The sequence below is a fragment of the Dermochelys coriacea genome, chromosome 24, assembly GCF_009764565.3.
Source record: "Dermochelys coriacea isolate rDerCor1 chromosome 24, rDerCor1.pri.v4, whole genome shotgun sequence".
Lineage (NCBI taxonomy): Eukaryota > Metazoa > Chordata > Testudines > Dermochelyidae > Dermochelys > Dermochelys coriacea.
In genome coordinates this window covers 5,607,250-5,629,863 of record NC_050091.1, presented here as the reverse complement: position 1 = coordinate 5,629,863, position 22,614 = coordinate 5,607,250, and the positions used below count along the sequence as shown (strand labels likewise).

The window sequence follows — 22,614 nt, the reverse complement described above, 5'->3', positions numbered from 1 at the left end:
AGGATGGAGCAGGGCAGAGAGACAGGAAAGAATAAAATCTAACCTCCTCATCACTTTTTGAAACTGAAAATGTCCTAGAAAAAGATATCCCTGAAATGTCAACTGAAGTTTTTGTGCCAGATTTCCACCAAACGAACAACTGTGTCTTCTTAAAACAACAGGCAGATTTTGAAATTTTCAAAACCTTCCCCCCAACAATACTTTACCCATTTTTCGACCAGCAGAGACAGGTGAAGAGAATGCTGCACTCGCATCACCAGCTTCAGACATTCCAACATCATGCGTCAGGACTCCTAAAAAAAATATATCAATCATCATCACTAACCTTCTTGGGTTTTTTAATTCACCTTCTGGATTTGGAGCATTTAGGGGTCAGGTTTGCAAGCGTTTCTCTGCAACTCTCACAGCTAGAAACGTTTATGTTTTAACAAAAGCTCATGTCCTACGTCACATCACAGTCTCACATCATCACATGACTCCGGGAGCTGGGGATGTATGGAAAAGTCCAAATGTTAACAATGATCCCGCACAACAATGTAGCTGTTGAAGAAAAATCTCTCTGGGAGGAAGTGAAGAGCCCTTATCTAGCATTTGATAAACACTTTACAAAGGAGGGCAGCATTCTTACTTCCACTTTATAGATGGGGAAACTGAGGCACAGACCAGGGACATGACTTACCCCAGCAGCAGAGCCAGGAATAGAACCCATCTCTCCTGAATCATAGCCTAGTGCTCTCTACCCTAGAGATTAGTTTATTCCCTGAAGTAGATGGATTTAGAGCCCTGCTGAATTCCCTCTTGTTTATAACTCACTAACTGAGGGGCTGTTGCCCCATAACTATCCACCGGGGGCATTTCTTGCACCTGCCTCTGAAGCAATGGGCGAGGCTGGTCCAGTCTGGGAATTCCTATGGTGCTTGGATGTCTCCCTTAGCTCCAAACTCCAAACAAGAAGCACGTCCTCATTGCACAGGGCCCTGCCAGCCCATCAATAAATAAAGTCCCGAGCGCCGCTTTCCAGCTCAGCCTCTACAGCGGGGCCGGACCCTGAAATTTCCATCCACCCCAAGCGCTGCTCAGCTGGCCTCTCCCGGGGCATAAGAGCCTCCTGCCCCGCGTAGCCGGCTGGGGAGCGGTGCACCTTTAAATAGCCGGGAGAGGTGAAGGCGGAGGAGGGGTGGGGTGAAGCAAAGCAGCGACAGAAGACAACCAGGCACTGCAGTGACCTCCAGGAGCGGGAGGAGCGGGGCCGGAGCGCTGGATAATTAACCGCCGGGGCGCCGCGGGACCCGGAGAGGGGAGATCCAGCCTCACAGCGCAGGGCTTTGCCAAGGAGCCGGGGGGCGCCGCTGGGAAGAAGCCGGGAAGCTCGGGGAACTCTCTTCCTCCGCCCCCCGCTGGAAGGATCTTTCTGCAGTGTGCTGGGGGCTGCAGGGGCGGCAAACGCCCAGGGATGGTAAGGGAAGCGCCGCGGGGCGGCTCCGAGACAGGGCAGAGGGAGCCGGGCAAAAGAGGAGGCACAAATGGATCGTGCTGTGCTCCGAGCCGGGGGAAGCGGGAGCAGGTGTTTCGGGGGCGAGGGGGGTTAGAGGCAAGCTGCACATTTGATTGGAGAAATCTATTTCTAAGGGGTGAGTCAAAGCTCTGACTAGGGAGTGTGAGGGTCTAGGTATCTGGAGAGGGTCCACAGGGATGGGGCAGGGGTGTTACGTATGGGGGGGGATATAATGAGGAATATTGGGGTGAAATATAGGATCAGATCACCCCTGAAAATGAGATCTCCTAGGATGTAGCCTTATCTCCCCATCAGAGCCCCCATCACCTGATGGGACTTTTCAAATTAGCCCAGGACAAGCCCTTGGGGACTGATCCCCTCTGGCTTGCCCTGTGCCTTCATCTACATCACCACAGCAAGGGGGGTGAAACACCATCAGGCCAGGCCAGCACGGGACCAACCTCCCCCCGCCCCCCGCGTGCCAGATGGCAGAGGCTTGGCCCCTGGGAAATGGCCCTTGGGTCTTCCAAAAGCCAGGCCCAGACTAGCTCCTGGGACCGGCCAGTCCTGCTCGCTGTGGGTTAGTGTGTGGCACCAAAAGACAGCAAGGAGGGGGGGGTGCAGAGACCTCTCCGGCAAAGACCCCACCGTTCCCTCTGTGATGGATTGAGCCTGTCATCTCCAGGGGGGGGGCAGGAGACGGGACAGGGGTAATGGATCCATGGGGTTATTGAATCCAGTGCCAGACAGGCCCATAAGGATCACCTAGTCTGACCCCCTCCCTGTAGAACACAGATGGATGACAGTGGGATGAAGGGGGCCGAGCTGCGATCGGCGGGGGCTGTGGCCGAGTGTGCGTTAGCCTTGCCACGTCTGGGCTGGGTTCTCCAGCAGATGTGACTCACAGGGCTAGATCCGGGCCTGGGGGTGGAGGGAGAGGAAAAGGGGTGCAGCGATGCTGCCGGAGGGGAAGGGGTTATACGGTGGACCTCCCTCGGCTTTGCAGCTGGTACCTTCCTCCTGGAGCAAAGAGGGGGACCCAGGGAAGATCCCCCAACCCCAGCTGCCAGCTTCCCTTATTCTCAGTGGCAGCCCTCCCCCCCAGGAATCAAGGAATTGGGCTCCCCTCCTGAAGTACCACAGGGAGGCTGTGGCTCAGGGCAGAGTGGGGCAGGGGGAGCTGAGGACATTTCCCCCCCCCCCAAAGGAGGGGAGTCAGTGCGGTCCATCCCACTCCCCTCCCAGGGCTGGGCACAAAACCCAGGAGTCCTGATGCCCCACTCCCCTCACCTACAGCTTGGACTAGAAGCTCCAAGAGCCCTGACTCCCAGCCCCCCCCCCCACACACACACACTCTGTAAAGCATCGGGAGGTTCAGAGCAGGACAGGGGCTGGAGGGAAAGCTTGTCCAGCACTGAGAAAGCCAGGCTTGCCAGCTGTCATGTTCTCCTCCTCCCAAGACAGGATGAGGCAAAAAAAATGCACCACGTACTAGTAAAAAATAAATCCAACCCCAAACACCCTTTGGAGCCGAATTACTCAGCAGCCCTGCTGGGCTCTATGCCTCGGGGCCAACACCAAGAGGCAAAGAGAAGCTACAGGCAATTTTGCACCTGGCTAGTGGCTTAAAGTATTAGCGTCTCAAATTGGTCCATGGTCGCTATTATTTATATTGGAGTGGGACCCAGAGGCCTCATACCAAGATCAGGGCCCCATGGTGCTAGGTGCTGTACGTACACATAGCAGGAGGCAGCCCCTGCCCCAAAGAGCTTACCGTCTATATACACAAGGGAAACTGAGGCACAGAGAGGGGCAATGACTTACCCAAGGTCACTAGCAAAGTCAGGATTAGAACCCAGGTCTCCCAAGACCCAGACCACTGTGCTTTCCGCTAGGCAACACTGCCTTCCCTCCAAGATTGCAGCTGTTTCCCCCAAGCCCAGCATTATTCAATGGCTGTAGCAAGGTACGGGGCAGGAGCCGGGTGTTAAATATATAACTGCTTGGGGGGATGGAACCAAATGCTTGCCCTGCTTTCCTGGGCGTTGGCTGCACTCCCATCAGAGGAGGTGGGGGGGCTCCCAGGAGAACCAAATCCCAATCAGGAGGCTTGGGAGTTGCTCCCTCTGAGGTACAAAAAACCCCCCAGGACAGCTGGGGTGACCCTGAGCCCATAAAACAGGCCAAGTGGCAAGGTAGCGGGCCACCTTCCAGATTTCCTGGGACAGCAACCTCAAACATGGGATGATCCTGAGACAACCCGGACAAGTGGCAGCCCTGGGAAGGGGCTATAAATTGGGCTGGAGCCTGATGCCTGCTGAACAGAGCAGCGGTGAGTCCATGGCAATTCCTACATCTAAACACTAGAAGGAGACAAAGTGGAGGCAGGAACTAGGTGGGCTGAACTACCATGACAAGTGTCCTTGGGGGGTGTGGGGGGTGGCATCTACTGAGGTCCCAGTGCAGGATGGTATCAGATTAGCTGAACTCGATTGAGGAACAGTTTGAAGCTAAACTGAAATAAGTGACTGTTAACTTGAAATAAGAGCATCCAGAGAGAGGCCTGCACTGGTTTGACTCAGATTTAAGGAACAATTGTAGTTTACCAGAGCAGTTACCTCAAACAGACCAGGTCTAATATGCACACCAGCAAATCAGTGTGAATGCAAGCTACAAGCTGAGGGGGTGGATGGGGTTCTGGTTTACACCCTCACCCTGCGGGCAGTGTAACGTAGCGGATGGGCACCAAAGTGGGACTCAGGAGACCCGGTTTAATTCCCAGCCCTGCCCATGACCTGCTGGATGACCATGGGCAAGTCATTTCCCCTCCCTGTGCCTCAGTTTCCCCATGTGTGAAATGGGGATAATAATCTTGACCTCCTTTGTCAAGCGCTTTGAGATCTATGGATGAAACGTAGCCTGAATCCCCACCATGGGTTGGGCTTTGGGTGGTCAAATAGCTCCCTGAGAGGACGGAGCTGCCCAGCTAAATTTTGGGGGGTGGGGGGCATCCTGGCATCAGAAATCTCCCCCGTTCTACTCCAGCATCATCCCAAGGGGCCTGAGCGTAAGGGAGAATCAGCCCCTCTCCCCCATCTTGACACATGCCCTAGTTAGTGGCTCTAATTCCAAGGGAAATCCCAGGGGATTCCACTGGGGAAACCCCCTGGTGACAGCTCAGCCATGAGAATGTGGACCGGGTCTCTATGCCAGGCCCCTGGTAGGCAGATGCAGTCCCTTCTCCAGGCTGCTGGAAATAGCTGCAGCCCTCTGCCTCTTATCACTGGCTCCTCTTTATTCTTCCCTGCCAGCAACTAATAAATCAGCTGCCAGCAAAGCCTCCCAGCAGCTGAGCTAAAAATAAAGTGGCTGGGACAGGCCACCGGTGAGGTGGCTGTGGTAGGCATATTGGGACATACTCAGAAGCAGGCTGGCATGCACAGGGCCTGCACCAGGGTCCGGCTTGGAATCTGCCAGGAGACTGGCAGCCCATCTGGGCTCGGGTCGACCCTGCTGCTGCTCCCCTAGCTCTGGGCGAGGCAGACTTCAAGCCCCATGGGACAGCCAGGCCCGACACTGCTGCTTGCATGGCTAGTGTAGCTCAGGGTTTGTCCGATTCTCAGACCACGTGGGCACCATTCCCACACGATATGGTCTTGTCCTGCTGCTGCCTGGGCTGACCTGTGGCCTTTGAGGCTCAGGCTGGTACCTCCTGCCAACACTGAGCGGTGCCATCTGTTTGGTCATCTCTGAGGAGCTGTGGCCATGCAAGAACGCTGGGCCATGAGAGATGGGGAGCTGCTGGCAGCCGGGGATCAGAGGATGGAGCACAAGATATTGGAGTGCTGCTGGCAGGCATGAGAAGCCGTGGATGGGCACAGAGCGAGAGTCTTAGAGGAGCCATGTTCCCTGGGAGCCACAGAAGATCCCCAGCGCAGGGCAATAATTATTAATTAGTATATTAATTATTAATTATAATAATTAATGAGCCAGCAATAGCCAGGGCATAAAAGGAAGCTTTGTCACTCCGAGCCAGTCCCTCGGCTCCAATGGATGCTGGATTGATCTCACCTTTAGATTGCCGGGATCTGGATGCAGTAGGGTGGTCAGTGACTTCTCAGCCATCGGAAGAGCAGTCCTTGGGGAACAGGCTCATGCTCCGAAAACCACTCTAGGATCTGGGCCTTTTGTCCTTAGAGCACCTGTTCCCATCCAGGTTAGCAGTGGCTGGAGGATGAACCCATCGGGCAGCTTGCGTGAGAGGAATTTGGTGGGTCTCAGACCTGTGCCCAGGTGCCTGAAGTATCCCTCAGGGTAAGAAAGAGACAAGCTGGGGCTATGATGGACCCATACCGGAGCAGGGTCTGGCTTCAGCCTGGCACTCCAGTCCTTAGCCGAGGACTGCTCAGCCTTGGGGACGCTGATCCCACGCCAGTTCCCACCTCACCAAAGCCACCACTGGCCTGTTACCGTCAGTCCCAGAGGGCTGGTCCTGGGCACAGAGCTCTGCCACAGGGCACTCATGCTCTGACCCTGTACCCATCAGGAGCGTTGACTCCCTAGGGGCCAGTTTATGACTCAGTGGTTGGCACCCTCTGCAGAGGGCCCAATCGAATGGGCTTTGGGGACTTTTGCCCCTTTGTGGCAGGTAGAAAAATAGCAGCTATCTAACACACTGGTCTCTTTTGGTCCAATCACAGATTCCTGGAAACAGCCAGCAGCCTGAAGATCTGGCCTCTGTTCTGTCGCATCCCAGCGGTGGGAGCGAGAGACTGACACACACCATGTAAAGCACAGCTCTCCCCGCATAGGTGTGTCTACACATTGCTCTGCAAGCGCCAGGGTAGGCTGGAATTCACCCATGCGCATCTACCTGGGACGACACTGATACTATGCAAGAGAGGCAGTATCCTTAGATGTTGCTGGCGGTCAGGGAGTGAAAAGCCCTCAGGGGGACTCTTACCCTGTAACAGCTGTGGCTAAGGTCTAATTTGCACCCCAAAAGGAGAGCACTTGCATTCGGAGGCACGGCATGGAAGAGCGTGGTGGCTCCGTATTAAACTTCCACCCACCCCAGCAACGGATTGTCCTTAAGAGCTGAATTCAACTACAGGAGCACTTCTCCCATCTGGGGAGTTGACGGCCGCCAAATTGAGCCGGCCAATGAGATGCAAGCTAGAGTCGTTACCTCGTCAGAGCCAATCCTGATTGGCCGAGCAGAGATTCACAGCTGCCTGTTCTCGCCTGTGAATCTGGCCCACCTCTGGGGCTAGAGGAACCAGAGGAGCCGTCCCTATTGAGTCTCAGCAACACAAGCCACGAGGGAGTTAACTGCCGCTCTGCAAAAAAGAAATAAAGTTCCCTGAGCCAGAAGAAGGTGGTTCTCGTTAAATCCAGAGCAGAAGCCGGGCAGCTCCAGTTTAGTGGAGTCTCCCTCCAAGCAGCAAAACATGCTCAGGGTCTCCGAGCCCTGCCACAGTCTAGGAGGAGCTTGGCTTCACGGGGACGAGCCGGATTCAGCCTCCTGGATCCCGGCGGCTCACGTCTCTGTAAGGCTGTGCAGATTCCGGGTGGGAATGCCCAAGCCTCCGATATGAATGCCACTTTCCGCATGAAGGTCAGCGGGCTGCTCGAGCTGGGGTCGCCCACCATGGGCAACCAGAGCCGTGGGCAGCCCTGGGAGGAGGTGGAGGTCTCACCTGGTGGTGCAACCAACGCCAGCCTGCCTAGCGAGGAGGTCTTCCTACTGCCCACGTTCTCCACTGCTGCCAAGGTCCGGGTGGCCATCACCTTTGTCCTCTTCCTCTCCTCGGCCTGCTTCAATATCGCCGTGCTGTGGACTGTCACCCAGAAGTACCGCAAGAGGCCGCATGTCCGCATCCTCATTGTCAACCTGGCCGCGGCCGATCTGCTGGTGACCTTTGTGGTGATGCCCTTGGACGCAGCCTGGAACATCACGGTGCAGTGGTATGCGGGTGATCTGGCCTGCCGGGCCTTCATGTTCCTCAAGCTGGTGGCCATGTATGCCTCAGCCTTCATCACTGTGGTGATCAGCCTGGACCGTCAGGCAGCCATCTTGCACCCACTGAGCGTGGGCGACGCCAAGAAGAAGAACAAGGCCATGCTGTGCGTGGCCTGGGCCCTGAGTGTGCTTCTGGCACTACCTCAGGTAAGTCATCATGGCAATGGTGCAGGTAGGGAGGGACCGTGGAATGGACCCCAGGGCAGGCTTCCCATGGCGCAGCCTCCTTTTGCCATGGCATTTCTGATACTGCCAGGGTCTAGTTTAGGTAGAACAGGCCTCTGATGCACTGTGGTGTGGGGGTAATAGACGGGATGGGCCAATGACCTGATGTAGTATGGGCAGGATACAGGGGTACCAAACTAGATGCATCAGCTACAGGGATACAAGACGAGACAGGCCAATGGTTTGATGCTGTACAGCCAGGACACAAGCCTGCCGGCAACGGATCTGGGATGAGCGAGATGGACCAGTTGCCAGATACAGCATGGACTGGAAGTGGCCTAGATAGATGGATCCGATATGGGTCGGAAACAGGGATGCTGGAGCACTGGGGAAATGGGTAGGAATACGAGGCTGGATGGCCAGTGCTGCATCCATGATGTGGCTCCTGTGGGGGTGCAGAGATCTAACTGTTTCTCCGGGGCGGGGGGTGTCTCTTCCAGATGTTTGTCTTCCACGCAGTGAGCCGCTCCCAGCCCATCTACTTCATCCAGTGCGCCACGGTAGGCAGCTTCCAAGCCCACTGGCAGGAGACCCTCTACAACATGTTCACCTTCTCCTGCCTCTTCCTGCTGCCGCTGCTCATCATGGTGCTGTGCTACTCCCGCATCCTCATCGAGATCTCTGGCAAGATGAAGAGAGCTTGCGGTGAGCCTGGTCTGCCTCTTTCGTCCCCCGGCCCTCGCCTGTGAGCTCCCAGAGTGCATGGACCCCACTCCTCCCATTCACTGCTGCAGGGGGTTTGCATGGGGGGGACCAGTCTGTGGGGTGTGTGTGAGATCATGTGTATGTGGGAGTGCATGCGTGTGTGTGGGAGCAAGTGTGTGTGTATATGTGAGAGCATGTGCATGTATAAGCATCTGTATGTAAGCATATGCGTGCAGGTGTGTACATGGGAGCATGTGCGTGTAAGTGGAAGCGTGTACACGTGCGAGCATGTGCATGTGTGCGCACATTTGTATCTCTCTTCTGCCTTTCTCTCTGCCTCCTTCTCGCCTCGATTTTTTTTTCCTCCATCCTCTCTGCCTTTTTTTCCTGTTTCTCCTGAATCTCCCTTTCTTCCTCTAGACCAGCATTCTCTTTTCCCTCCTCTTTCCTCCATTTCTCTGTCACCTTCCTTCCTTGGTCTGTCTCTCTCTCTCTCCTTCCTCTCTTCTCTCACTCTTCGTACCTCTACCTATGCATCCATCCCTACACATATCTTTCCATCCATCTCCTCTGCCACTCCCTGAGGGGAAAAATCAATCCCAGCCCCTAGCTGCAGAGAACCGTCCCCTTCATGTCCCCCCACACTCCAGCTGTGGCAGGCCCTGGCTTGGTGCCACATGCTGAACACCCCGCCTCCCCCTGAGTGCTACCCGCTGCCATGTCTGGCCTGCCACGGCCCATTAATCCAGGCAGCCAGCAACCATTCCCCAGCTGCCCTCCACCATGGGCATTTCTTCAGCTCTGGGAGGCTGCAGGGACCTGTGCCAGTGCTCATATACATGTTGGCTTGGAATATGGGGACCCTCACTCTTTTTTTCCCCCCCGCCTTTCACATTCTCTCTCATTCTATTTCCCCTCCTCCCTCTGCTCAGTTTCTTTCTTGTTCTCAGTCTCCTGCTCTCCCTTTCCTCATTCTCCTCTAAGAGCTCTGCTTCACCATGCAGAATTTCCCTCTCCCCTCCTTCTGTGTCTCCCCTCTCATTCTTCTCTCCCCTCTGCCCTGCAGTCTCCTCCAAGGATGTCCACCTCCGCCGCTCCTACAACAACATCCCCAGGGCCAGGATGCGCGCCCTGAAGATGTCCATTGTCATCGTGCTGACCTTCATCCTGTGCTGGACCCCCTACTACCTCCTGGGCCTCTGGTACTGGTTCTCCCCGGAGATGCTGAGCCGGAAGAAGGTGCCTCCATCCCTCAGCCACATCCTCTTCCTTTTCGGCCTCTTCAATGCCTGCCTGGACCCCCTCATCTATGGCCTCTTCACCATGCACTTCCGCAGGGAGATCCGGTGCATCTGCCGCTGCACCCACCGCAGGAAGGAGCAAGCCTCCATGCTGATTGGCTCTTTCCGGGCCTCCACCACGGCCGCACCCATCAGAAGTGCCGGGGAGGACCAGGGGGGCTCGGGCAAGTACGAACTGGAGGTGACGGCTAACATGGCCCTGCCTGCTGGGAGGTGCGAACTGTGCAGGAAGAAGATAGTGGAGAGTTTCATATGAGTGAACCTTTGCCATGCCTGGACTCACCTCCGCTTTCCAGCAAGGGGGAGAGCCCGGTGGGACCCCCATAATGTGCCCAGTGGGGCTACTGGGCAGTTGTTCCTTCACTCAAGCACCCACCAATAAATCCAAATTATTTTCTCAGCCACTGGCCTCTCCTTGATCTCCTCCCTTTGTGCCAGTCAGTCTCTCACTACCCAGAGCTGCACCAGGCTGCACACTCTGCATGGGTGGAGATGGACGCAGAGAGCGGGCTGCTATGGGCCTCAGCTGTTTGGAAAGGTTGCCACTAAAAGTCTGCTAGCAGCGTGGCCTAGTGGACAGAGCCCTAGTGGACAGATCTCAGGAGAGCCAGGGTTTATTCCCAGCTCGGCTGCTGGGTGACCTTGAGCAAGTCACTTTGCCCTCTCTGTGCCTGTTTCTCCATCTGTGAAATGGGGAGAAGGATCCTGACCTCCTTTGGAAAGTACTTTCAGATCTACTGAAGACAAGAGCTAGGGAGTATTGTTATTTTCCAGACCCACCTCCCCACTCAAACACGCACGAAGGAACCTGGGCTCCTGTTCTCCAGAGGGGATCCCCAACTGTGCACTTCCATAATACTGTCCCCCACCAAATACACCAGTTGGTCCCTGAGTGCAGAAAGCCTCTGCTCCCCCAACAGAAACAGGGAAGGTGGGGCCAGGTCTTGATACTTTTCCAAGGGGTTCCCCCACCTAATAACTCCCCTCAGTCAGTGTGAAGTAGTGGTCAGGAGGATGACAGGACTCCTGGGTTCTAGACACCCTTAGTGACAGAGATGGATGTCTACACTGCAATTTTATAGCCCTGCGAGCCCAAGTCAGCTGACCCACGCAAGCTGTGGCTGCGGCCTGCATCTTTCACTGTAGCGTAGACATACCCTGGCTGTGCGGCCTCGGTCTTTTCCCATCCTTAAGTCTAATGCAGCAGGAAACTGATGGGCGCTCATGGTAGAAAAGAAACTGTTTGCCCCAGGCAGAGCAACCCAGCAACTGACAGGCAGGATAGTCTAGTTAAGGCACTAGTCTAGGCTTCATATCCCTGTTCTGGCACAGACTTCCTGTGTGTGCTTGTGCAGCTCACTTAGCCCTTCTGTACACAGGAACTAATAGCCCTAGCCTACCTCCCTTCAATATATGTCTTTTCACAAACCTCCTGGTTTTTAGATATTATAGTGATAGAAGCCAGATAAGGACCTTAGATAAAACCTATAAGGCTCCATGTCCTATAGGTTGGGCTTTTCTTTTTTTGAGTTTCTTAATTTCATTTTTGGAAGGTTTTTTTTTTTTTTTAGCAATTTTTGAGCTATACATAGATTTTTCAGGGTTCTCTCTCTGTAGGTATACAAAGTACTGTTTCAAAGATCATTAAATTAAAGCAAACCAGGGACCCTTTAGTGCACACCAGCAAGATCGCCACCAATTAATTCATAACACATTAGTGTGCCTTGGAAATCACACTCGCTGTAGTCCACACTACGGCTGTTAGACAAGTCCTTGATACAAGCCAGGGAGCAGGGATGTTACCTGTACAAACTGCACTGGACAAGGGGTGCAGACAATACTGAAAACCATTTCCAGTGTTTACCAGATAAACATCAATTTTGATTGTATTGGGGGTGCTTATTGGTTAAAATCTAAAACCATATGCTCTACTATAGGCTGGACCAAAGACTAAGCTCTGCTTGAGAATGAAACCCAGGCATTTGATGTCCCATCCACTGGAACACACAGTCTCAAATACAGGCAGATGTCACAGAAGAGGACTTAAAAAAAAAAAAGCAGACTTTTATTCAGTATTTATGGGCAACATTTCTCCTTCAAAATGAGAGTCCCCTACAGCACCACTGGATGAGTTCTCTCATTTGAGGTGTCGGAGGTCAAAAGGAGATTCAGAGTCTTATGCTAGTTTAAGCACAAATTAAGAACTTTACAGATACTGTTAAAAATAGGACCAAGAACTCATAGGTAAAAATGCAGCACAATTAAAAACCCAGAAAGAGATTGAGGCAGGAGTCTGCACATCCAGCTTATGAGAGACTTCCTGCTTCCAGAGCTGCGCAAGGAGAATTTACACCTAGGAACCATCAAAAGGAAATGGAGAAATGTGAGATCAGCGTCGTCTCCTGTCCGGACTCCTGCTCCGCCTACGCCCGCCCCTGGAAGACGGACAGACAGGGACAGAGTTATATATACGCTAGCCTGAGCTAACATCTCGAAAGATTTGAAAGCTATTGACGACTTCTATGCACAAGGACCATGTTCCTTGCCAAATAAATGCAGCGCAACAGAAAAATATTCTCTTTAAGTTCATGCACAGATCTCAGTGCGCTTCACTAACGCTAGGTATGTTGGGTCCCTGTTTTACAGAATCTGAAGCACAGAGCCCTTAAATGACTTGCCCAAAGTTACATGCGTCAATGGCTGGGTCCCGACTAGTAAGATCTCTTGACTGCCAACCTCCTGCTCAGACCATTAAAGAACTGAAGAACACAATCCAACAGCATTCCCAACTGGTGAGAATTATTCATGATCCACTGGAAATTTAGCCCAGGGTTAATATTCCTGCTCTTCAATTTCTCATGATCTCAAGAGGTCGGGCCTTCAGTTTCACCCCTCAGCAGAAACATCAGGATCCTAAACTACAGAAGAGCTCTAAAGCATCTTTTTACAACAGGGTGTTTTCCAGAGAGCTGTTCCTGGAAGCAGGTGGCACAGACTCTGAGACATTTCCTGCCCTGCTTCAAGCAGTTCCTTTGTCTGTAAGACAAAGACCATTTTCCTCTGGGAGTTCCCAACATCTCTGGATGAAAAGCACAGAGGCTAAGGTGAAAGCCCCTAGAACATGCACATGGACTGAATGCAGGAACTCAAGAGTTTTACGCAGCAGCTCCAGGTAAAAGAGGGAGAGAGTCACTCCATGGGAAAGAATTTCCAGTTAGTCTAACTTAAAATCCTGTTCATTATTCAGTGGCTTCAGGGCTCTCAAACCATCATGTTTCACCATCACTAGAAAGCAAGTGTTCTCCACACTGCTGTGGAGGGTCTCCCTTTGTGAGAGGGCATGAGGCTAGCTCAGACTCCATGACTCACTCAATCCTCAATATCTCTGATGAGATGCCAAGCTGAGGACCAACTCGGTGTCAGCTAGGACGCAGCCCTCAACCCTGGCAGCATCTTACCTTCTCTTTCCTTTCGGAGGCCCCCTGACAAAGCACCAGTCCACGCTGATCGGCTGCCCCATCAGGTCCTGTCCGTTAAGACCTTCCATGGCTGCCTGGGCTTCTTTGTACGTTTCATATTCTACTAGAGTGTATCCCTGTAGGGTGCAAGGAGACAACCCTCAGCCAGCGAGTGGCCCAGTGGGGGGCTTAGCAAACACGCCAGAGGCTGGGCCAGCCTTGAGAGCAGATCACAGAAACCATTGAGAGCCGCCAGTACACTCGGCTCCACTGTTGGCATCAAGAATGGCTGTCAACAATGGCAGGAGAAATACTGACTTGGCAGTAAGTGGAGTAAATAGATGCGCCCTACCATAAATAGAGATTTTCAATTACACACACCACACACAAGCTGCCCCCAAACTCGTGCCTTGAACTGTTAGTTTTAACAGGATTTAATAGAGAGGGGGTATTAACTATTACATTGATATGTCCCCTGTTCCTTTGCCTCCCGGGCGAGCTCAAGGCACATTAGTTAAGACTAAGATTCATTAAAGCCTCACAGGCCTTTGTTAGCAGTATTCTCCTCAATTTAGAGACAGAGGCCCAGAGACCTGAAGCGACCTACCCCAGATCACACAGCAATTCAGTTTCCAGGCTGGATTCAAGAATCCCATCTCCCAGTCCCTTCCTGCTTAACCAATAGATTACACTGCCCCCCTCAAAGCTGGGAACACAACCCCAGAGCTCCTGACTCCCAGCCCTGTGCTCAGTTTCTTTTCCTCTCCCAATTGCATGGGGGCAACTTCATCTCCACGGCTCCCTAGCTTACCTGGTCCCCATTACCACAGTATCTGAGCACCATGCAATCAGGATAAGGTATTTATCCTCACACTTCCCTCCCCCGACCCCGAGGAAGGGCAGTATTGCTATCCCCATTATGCAGATGAAGCACAAAGACACTAAGGCTCACATCCTCAAAGGTGTTCCGGTGCCTTGCACCTATTGAAACCAATGGGAGTTAGGAGCCTACATACTTTTGTGGATCTGAGCCTAAGTGACCTGCCCAAGGTCACATACCAAGTCTGCAACCGAGCAGGAAATTGAGCCAAAGGAGAATGCCCTAACCACTAGACCATCCACCCCATCCTACCTTCAGGTAGCCCGTTCGTCTGTCTAGATTCAAGTGGATGTTCTTTATCTCGCCATACTCTGCAAACTTGTCATGAATATCCTCTTCAGTGGCCTCCTCGTGAACTCCGGTGACAAAGAGAATCCAGCCCTCCACCGCTGTAGCCACGGCATGCAAGGAAAAACCACGCTCGTTACACAGAAGGCAGGGCGTGCTCCTCTGCTTGGTACGCAAACCCCACTGCCCACACACAACGCCTGCATCTACACACGCAGGATGGAAAGGGATCCTCCCACTGCTTAGCTTGGAAGCCATTGGCAGCAGGGGGCTAAATGAAAACGGGTACGGAATGGATGGAGGACTGAATCTAGCACTAGTAAAAAGGCAGCTTGACAGCCCTGGAGACAGTCGCTCTGTTATCCACATAGTGCGGATGGTCTGGGCACAGTGTACATGTCATTATAATGATAATCCCTAACTCGTATATGTTGCTTTTCATTGGTCGATCTCAAAACATTTTTTATAGATGAGGAAACTGAAGTGCAAAGAGTTGGAGTGACTTGCCCAAGGTCATCCCACAGACCAGTGGCAGAGCTGGGAAATAGCACCTAGGTCTCCTGAATCCCAGTCCAGTCCTCTATCCACTACACCTCATCATCTTTCAGAATAGAATTGGTGTTTCCCCATCTTTAAAGCAACCCCATGCGGCCAAGGCTGGGTGACCACACATGCTAAACCAAACATCTCTAGCAGATACTCACATCTTTGAGGCCCAGGTTCATCCCCATCTTGTTCCACGCTGTCATAGTCCTCACGTACTCTGGCCCTCGAACCTTCCTCTGGGCACACAATGCGGGGAGACAGATTGTTTCAGATGACTCAAAACATTATGCTACTGCTTAGGGACCAGCCAAGAATGCAGTCCCATTGTGCTAAGCACTGTACAAACAGTGGCAGACAATTCCTGTCCTGAAGGGTTTCCAGTCTAAATACTCTTAAACATGTATTCTAGCTGTTCTAAGTACTCCTGGGCACACACGTATGTCCCTGCATTTAAGCTTTACAGCACATAAAATAGTATAGAGTGACACAAGCCTAGTAGTTAAAACAGTGATAAGAATCAGACTTCTGGTGATCTTGATCAAGTTGTGTCATCCATGTATATAAGCTGGAGGGGTCTATTTTACAGCCTGGGGAAACTGAGGCAAAGGGAGGTGAAGTGACTTGCCAAAGGACGGAGCAAGTCAGTGACAGAGTCCCGGATGGAACCCTGAAGTCCCGATTCCCATCCTAAAACACACTCCTGCGGCGTAAGCCATTGGGCAGTTTCTGTTTAGAAGCAGCCAGATGACTCCAGTAAGTAGCCAGAGCATTCTAGTTAGCTACACGGCACAGGAGACCCCTCGTGATTCACACACATAGTAACACATTCACGACAAGATCATCACCTGAACCAAATCCTCGGCCTTTCCTCTTCTTTGCTTTCTCCTTCAGTTTGTGGATGCTTTCTGCAGAGAAGTTCAATGTGTTAATTTCAACCGGAAGGAGGGCTGAAGCAGGCCATTTGGGGTAGAAGGGACGGGGGGCGATGTTATCGGATCAGAACCACACTTAGACGGTGCAAGCCTCAGAACAGCCCCAGGGCAGGGAGGAACTCAGGGGTCGGGACCGGGCGAGCCGGGCACGGGGGGGGCCGGGTCAGAACCTGCCGGGGGCGGGGACCGGACTCAGGGGTCGGAGCCGGGCACCGGGGGGGGGGGGGGTCAGAACCTGTCGGGGGTGGGGACTGGGCACGGGGGGGGGGGGTCAGAACCTGTCGGGGGCGGGGACCGGGCACGAGGGGAGGGTCAGAACCAGCCACGGGGGGGGGCCGGGTCAGAACCTGCCGGGGGCGGGGACCGGACTCGGGGGTCGGAGTCGGGCACGGGGGGAGGGGGTCAGAACCTGTCGGGGGCGGAGACTGGGCACGGGGGGGGGTCAGAACCTGTCGGGGGCGGAGACTGGGCACGGGGGGGGGGGTCAGAACCTGTCGGGGGCGGAGACCGGGCACGGGGGGGGGTCAGAACCTGTCGGGGGCGGAGACCGGGCACGGGGGGGGGGTCAGAACCTGTCGGGGGCGGAGACCGGGCACGGGGGGGGGTCAGAACCTGTCGGGGGCGGAGACCGGACTCAGGGGTCGGAGTCGGGCACGGGGGGGGGGGGTCAGAACCTGTCGGGGGCGGAGACTGGGCACGGGGGGGGGTCAGAACCTGTCGGGGGCGGAGACTGGGCACGGGGGGGGGTCAGAACCTGTCGGGGGCGGGGACCGGGCACGGGGGGGGGTCAGAACCTGTTGGGGGCGGGGACCGGGCACGGGGGGGGGGTCAGAACCTGTCGGGGGCAGGGACCGGACTCAGGGGTCGGAGTCGGGCACGGGGGGGGGGGTCAGAACCTGTCGGGGGCGGGGACCGGGCACGGGGGGGGGGGCCGGGTCAGAACCTGTCGGGGGCGGGGACCGGGCACGGGGGGGGGGGGCCGGGTCAGAACCTGTCGGGGGCGGGGACCGGGCACGGGGGGGGGGCCGGGTCAGAACCTGCCGGGGGCGGGGGCCGGGCACGGGGGGGCTCAGAACCGGGCACGGGGGGGGGCCGGGTCAGAACCTGTCGGGGGCGGGGACCGGGCACGGGGGGGGGGCCGGGTCAGAACCTGCCGGGGGCGGGGACCGGGCACGGGGGGGGGCCGGGTCAGAACCTGTCGGGGGCGGGGACCGGGCACGGGGGGGGGGGCCGGGTCAGAACCTGCTGGGGGCGGGGACCGGGCACGGGGGGGGGGGCCGGGTCAGAACCTGCCGGGGGCGGGGGCGGGGGCCGGGCACGGGGGGGGGCCGGGTCAGAACCTGTCGGGGGCGGGGACCGGGCACGGGGGGGTCAGAACCTGTTGGGGGCGGGGACCGGGCACGGGGGGGGGGGGGCGGGTCAGAACCAGCCGGGGGCGGGGGCCGGGCACGGGGGGGGGGGGGCCGGGTCAGAACCTGCCGGGGGCGGGGGCCGGGCACGGGGGGGGGGGGCGGGTCAGAACCTGTCGGGGGCGGGGACCGGGCACGGGGGGGGCCGGGTCAGAACCGGTCGGGGGCGGGGACCGGGCACGGGGGGGTCAGAACCTGGCGGGGGCAGGGACCGGACTCAGGGGTCGGAGTCGGGCACGGGGGGTGGTCAGAACCTGTCGGGGGCGGGGACCGGGCACGGGGGGGGGGCGGGTCAGAACCTGCCGGGGGCGGGGACCGGGCACGGGGGGGGGGGGGGCCGGGTCAGAACCTGTCGGGGGCGGGGGCCGGGCACGGGGGGGGGGGGGCGGGTCAGAACCTGCCGGGGGCGGGGGCCGGGCACGGGGGGGGGGGGGCCGGGTCAGAACCTGCCGGGGGCGGGGGCCGGGCACGGGGGGGGGGCGGGTCAGAACCTGTCGGGGGCGGGGACCGGGCACGGGGGGGTCAGAACCTGTCGGGGGCAGGGACCGGAATCAGGGGTCGGAGTCGGGCACGGGGGGGGGGGGGTCAGAACCTGTCGGGGGCGGGGACCGGGCACGGGGGGGGGGGGGGGCCGGGTCAGAACCTGTCGGGGGCGGGGGCCGGGCACGGGGGGGGGGGGGCGGGTCAGAACCTGTCGGGGGCGGGGACCGGGCACGGGGGGGGCCGGGTCAGAACCTGTCGGGGGCGGGGGCCGGGCACGGGGGGGGTCAGAACCTGCCGGGGGCGGGGGCCGGACTCAGGGGTCGGAGCCAGGCACGGGGGGGAGGCCGGGTCAGAACCGCACTACGCCCGGGTCGGGTCGGGTCGGGTGGGGGGGGGGCAGCAATTCTGGGCTCCGACCCCATCTGGCTGCGGAGAGGACGGGCCGGAACCGGACAAGGCCCAGCGGGGAGGGGGCCGTGGGGCGGGGCTCGGAACCGGGCCCCCATTACCGTCCCCATCCTCGTCCATGGCGAAGTCCTCGCCCCCCGCCTCGTGAAGATCCAGCACGTCCGCCATCTTGCCCGCTGAGCGACTGACTGGGCCGCGGCTGCCGCTGAGGAGGGGACGGGAAGGCGGCCGGGCCGGGACCGCGCTGCACGCCGGGAAGCGGGGCGGAAGTGCCTCTCCAATCCTAGGTGAAGAGCGCGGGCGCCGCCATCTTGGGAAGGGCAAGCGTTTTTCCTCCGCCGGCGGCCACCATCTTGGTAGAGTCACGTGCCCTCGCCCCAGCATCTTGAGAAGGTCAATAGTCCCTCTGTGGTCACCATCTTGAGGAGGGCAGGAGGCAGGTTCCCTCCTCCAGTTGCAGCCAGCTGCTTTCTCAGAGCAACCAGCCAACTCCCTCCTCCTCAGCTGGGCCTTGGGATTCTCCTCCCCGCCCCATGAGGCTATGTCCTTCCTTCTCCCCCACTCCACTCCTCCCACTGGGGTTACCGCCTTTGAAATGTTAACCCCTCCGCCCCCCGGCAAGCCCACCACACCTCCTCGCACCCGCTCCCCAACATCACTTATAGTAGCTAGTGAGCTAATACATTTTGCTAAGATTGACAGCATCCCCCTCTCCTCACGCGCGTGTGACTCTCTCACAGATGTGTGCGGGGACGGGCAGACAGCTGCTGTATTTTCACCAGTTGTGATTGGCTATTGCTTAACTGGGGAAGTAGGAAAAGGGCAAGTGTCTTTACCTAGACACCCCACCTTTTAACAGTGGATAATTATCCCACTGTATTGTGATAATGCAAATCTTTAGACTCACTTAAAACAAAGAAATGGGCAGATTAAATTATTTTTCTGGCAATGGACAACTCCATAAAAAAACGCAGCCAGGCCGGTCAAATACCAGCCAGGTGGTAACCCTAACCCCCGCTGCTGTGTCCTGCACCCCATCCCTGCTTTGGGGGCTCAGGATCTCCCCTCACTCCTGAGGCTGGGCCCTAGGGTTCCACACACACTCCTGGCCCTGGGACTTGGGTCACTCTCCCTACCCTCCTGGCTTGAAATTGATACTCCCTCCCCAGTGGGGTGGCACCTGGGGCTCTATGGGGTAGGGTCTGGGGGGGATAGTGGTGGGAGACACTAACTTCTTATCCCCACCTTAGTTATATTCCCCAACCATCTGCATCACAAAAAGCACATAGCTCCAGCCTGCTTGGCTGATCTCCAGGCACTTTTCCAGTGTTGCCATCCACACCTGATTACAAAGCAGGAGCTAGGCCCCCAACAAATCATGAAATTGACTTAAAAACTAATTGCACAGATGCTGCACTAATTCAATCTGCCTTACACATCAGGAGAGGGGGTTTTTAAAATTATAAATGTGGGGATTCTTTTTATTTGCCTTTTTGAGCCGGAGGGAGGAGGGGGTCACATTTTCAAGTTTCCTTCTGTAGCCCTGTGTGCTAGAAACTTACTTTTCAAGAGTGTGATTGTTTTTGTTTTTAAATGAAAACGGAGATTCTCCCCTGGTCACATGACTCCAGGACGTGGGGGCTTTGAGAAAAAAACATCAACTTAAAACAAAAATCGCAATAAAATCATTGGTGGGGCAAGGGGCACCTGACACTAAATTCACATCCCCTCCCTCCACCAAATAAATACAAACGGAGGGAGAATCCCTAAAATAGCAGCTCAGATACAGAGGTCTCCCCATCATCCACAGATCAAGGACAGTCAAGGCAACATCAGGACAAGCTTCCCCAATGCATTACTTCACCATAACATGCATCCCCCGTTCCCTGGAGCAGTGACTCTCAGCCTTACCAGACGACCATACCCCTTTCAGGAGTCTGATTTGTCTTGCACACTCCCAACAACTTGCTTACAAAATCAGACATAAAAACACAAAAGCGTCACAGCTCACTAGTACTGAAAAATTGCCGACTTCCTCATTTTTTAACCATGTAATTATAAAATAAATCAATCGGAATACAAATACACCGGACCCTCGCTAGAACGCAGGATTTGGGATCCATGCACGGTACCTCGTTAAAATGAATTGCAGTTAAAGTAATTAAATTTGGGATCCATGGCCGCGACCACATTATATGCGAATTCGCGCTATATAGACACTTGTTCTAGCAAGGATGCGGTGTATTGTACTTACATTTCAGAGTGTAGTATATACAGCTGTATAAACAAGTCATTATCTGCATGAAATTTTAGTTTGTACTGACTTCGCTGGTGCTTTTTATGTAGATGAGTTGATGTACGCCCTACAATACCTCTACGTACCCCTGGCTAAGAACCACTGGCCTGGAGGATCCCTCTCTGATCAAGTCCAGTCTCCCCCAGCCACTACATGGGCAGAGGTAACAACTAAGTGCTAATTGCAGTAGAGTTTTGCTGATAGGGACACCGGTTTTGGGGGAAACTAGAATGAGACCCCCCCCCCCCAACTGATTCCACACAAGCCAGCAAACAGCCATCCAATAACATCATTACTGCCATTCACTAAATTCAAACCAGCCATTTACAGGTGAAGAAAACTTCACCCACTATTGTACATTAGCCCAGTTTCATGTCTCAACTCTTGTCTGAAACGGCCACGGATGGAGATCTCATCTGATCCCTAACACAGGGGACTGCCAAGTTGCAATAGTTTCTCAAACAGCTCACAAAGGCCAAGTGGTTTTGGACAGCTTCTGCTCCACGTGCAGCAGATGCTGTGTCTGCAAGTGGGATGAGCCTTGTCCCCTTTTTACAGATTAAAAACAGCCTCATTAGGGAATCAAACGCCGCCACTTCACCTATTTTAAAGAGTGGAGATTTACCATATGTCCCACTTGGAGCAGCTTGTCACCTGCCTTTTCAGCAGGCAGGCACGTTGTGACAGATATTACCTCCTTCCCACCCCCAAGAAAGTGCAGCATAAAACTGCTTTGTTCAAGTTTTTCTAAATAAGGTTATCCCCAAAGGCCGTGGAGTTGAAATGATGCAGCCACAGCATGAAGCAACAGGCAGAAAGTAACAGCCGATGAGATTGGGAGAGAGAACACATACTTGGAAACTAAACCAAGGTACTGTTTCCAGTGTCTGCGTCTGATACTCCCAACCCACGCTATAGTTGCTAACTGCCTATGAAGCTCCTCTGAAGGCTAGGCCCTGCAGCTCCCCTCATAAATGGAATACGCTACCCTTATATGCAGTCACAGGTAAAGAAGAAACCCATTTCTTCTTATTCAATTTAGGCAGAGGAGTTGCTCTTTTAAGCTTCCCCCATCAGCCAAAGCTTCTCGCCTGCTCTTCCTTTACACTGCACGTGGCAGGAGACAAGGCATTCCATGAGCAGTTAGGAGATCTGAATTCTCTTAGATCCATCCCTTAACGCCTCCATGCCTCAGTTTCCCCATCTGTAAAGCTTGGGCTAATACCTACCTAGCCCACAATGCAAGTGATTAGTGTTTTTAAAGCACTTGGAAGATACTCAGATAGAAAGTACGAGAGTAGGTACAAGCATGACAGCCCTTACCAAGAATTATTTCTAATTCATGGAGAATGGTCAGCAATAGGAATACAAAATAGTTGTTACCCTTTGCAAAATTTGGTTTTATGTACCCACTGATTAGGGTAGCTAATCCTGTTCTGGTCCATTTAAAACAGAATATAGTACCGTGCAGAAAGTCCTTGTGAAGCAGAGCGAGGGGAAAGGAGAGAGGTGGTGGTCTGGAGATAGAATTGGGGAGTGGCGAGTGAGCTTGCTAACTGAACAATGCCAGTGAGGGCAATGCAAAGCAAACATTCTCTTTTCAGAAACAGTTAAATCAAGGCTGGTTTAGCAACACCAAGAGCAGGCCTTCATCCTTCAATGCAAGCCCCACTGACCTGCATCCAAGCTGAGTGCTAGAACAGAAGACAGCTGCTTTTGATTTACAAGTGCCTGGGATATGAGGTAATACGACTTAGGTCTGGTCTACATCTAAAAGCATAGGTGTACATTGCTTAGGAGGTTAAGCATAGTTAAGCCACTCTGAACCCTGGTGTAGACAAGATAGGGTGACAGCAGAATTCTTCTGGCAGCCTACCTACAGTGAGTGCCTTGAGGGAGTGGATTTACTACAGGAATGGGGGGGGGAACCCTTCTTTCACTGTAATAGGGGTCTACGCTACAGCGGCAGGTGTGCTGCTATAGCATTTGTAGCTTAGACATACCCTGACAGTGCCTTCAGCAGAGATGCTCCAGGCCAGAGGAGCAATGGCCTGCCACACTTCAGAGCCACAAGCTCCAATTTTCATAACAGCTAGTGTTAGACAGCAGTATTGCCTTTGGGGAACTGCAGCCATCTGACTCCCCATTGTGGAAAGGCCCTTCTGTAAAGAGGGTGTGACATGGCAGCTGTGGGATCTGGCCTGCGCCTGCCAGCTAGCAATATAA

General features: G+C 54.8%; 2 protein-coding genes across 3 annotated transcripts; one reads left to right on the top strand and one right to left on the bottom strand.

The window, feature by feature from the left end:
• Positions 1–1,024: 1,024 nt before the first annotated feature.
• Positions 1,025–10,088, top strand: LOC119847781 (gonadotropin-releasing hormone II receptor-like). 2 transcript variants are annotated; one of them, XM_043501906.1, is made up of 4 exons: positions 1,025–1,456; positions 6,196–7,664; positions 8,183–8,387; positions 9,454–10,088. In XM_043501906.1, the coding sequence occupies exons 2-4, from the start codon at positions 7,089–7,091 to the stop codon at positions 9,942–9,944; spliced, it is 1,272 nt and encodes a 423-aa protein (XP_043357841.1). In that variant the 5' UTR covers positions 1,025–1,456; positions 6,196–7,088; the 3' UTR covers positions 9,945–10,088. The 2 variants fall into 2 exon arrangements, with proteins under 2 accessions (XP_043357841.1, XP_038238780.1); XM_038382852.2 differs by lacking the exon at positions 1,025–1,456 and adding an exon at positions 5,713–5,809.
• Positions 10,089–11,735: 1,647 nt separating this feature from the next.
• Positions 11,736–18,363, bottom strand: RBM8A (RNA binding motif protein 8A). Its single transcript, XM_038382854.2, has 6 exons — positions 18,194–18,363; positions 15,706–15,765; positions 15,019–15,096; positions 14,279–14,415; positions 13,147–13,283; positions 11,736–12,123 (listed from the first exon to the last, which is right to left on the bottom strand). The coding sequence occupies exons 1-6, from the start codon at positions 18,258–18,260 to the stop codon at positions 12,078–12,080; spliced, it is 525 nt and encodes a 174-aa protein (XP_038238782.1). The 5' UTR covers positions 18,261–18,363; the 3' UTR covers positions 11,736–12,077.
• Positions 18,364–22,614: the final 4,251 nt, after the last annotated feature.

Coding starts and splice junctions, on each gene's coding strand:
- LOC119847781 (XM_043501906.1), top strand. CDS start 7,089: ATGAATGCCACTTTCCGCATGAAGGTCAGCGGGCTGCTCGAGCTGGGG. Junction 7,665..8,182: donor TGCTTCTGGCACTACCTCAG/GTAAGTCATCAT, acceptor TGTCTCTTCCAG/ATGTTTGTCTTCCACGCAGT. Junction 8,388..9,453: donor CAAGATGAAGAGAGCTTGCG/GTGAGCCTGGTC, acceptor TCTGCCCTGCAG/TCTCCTCCAAGGATGTCCAC.
- RBM8A (XM_038382854.2), bottom strand. CDS start 18,260: ATGGCGGACGTGCTGGATCTTCACGAGGCGGGGGGCGAGGACTTCGCC. Junction 14,416..15,018: donor TGAACCTGGGCCTCAAAGAT/GTGAGTATCTGC, acceptor CCGTGGCTACAG/CGGTGGAGGGCTGGATTCTC. Junction 13,284..14,278: donor GACGAACGGGCTACCTGAAG/GTAGGATGGGGT, acceptor TGCACCCTACAG/GGATACACTCTAGTAGAATA.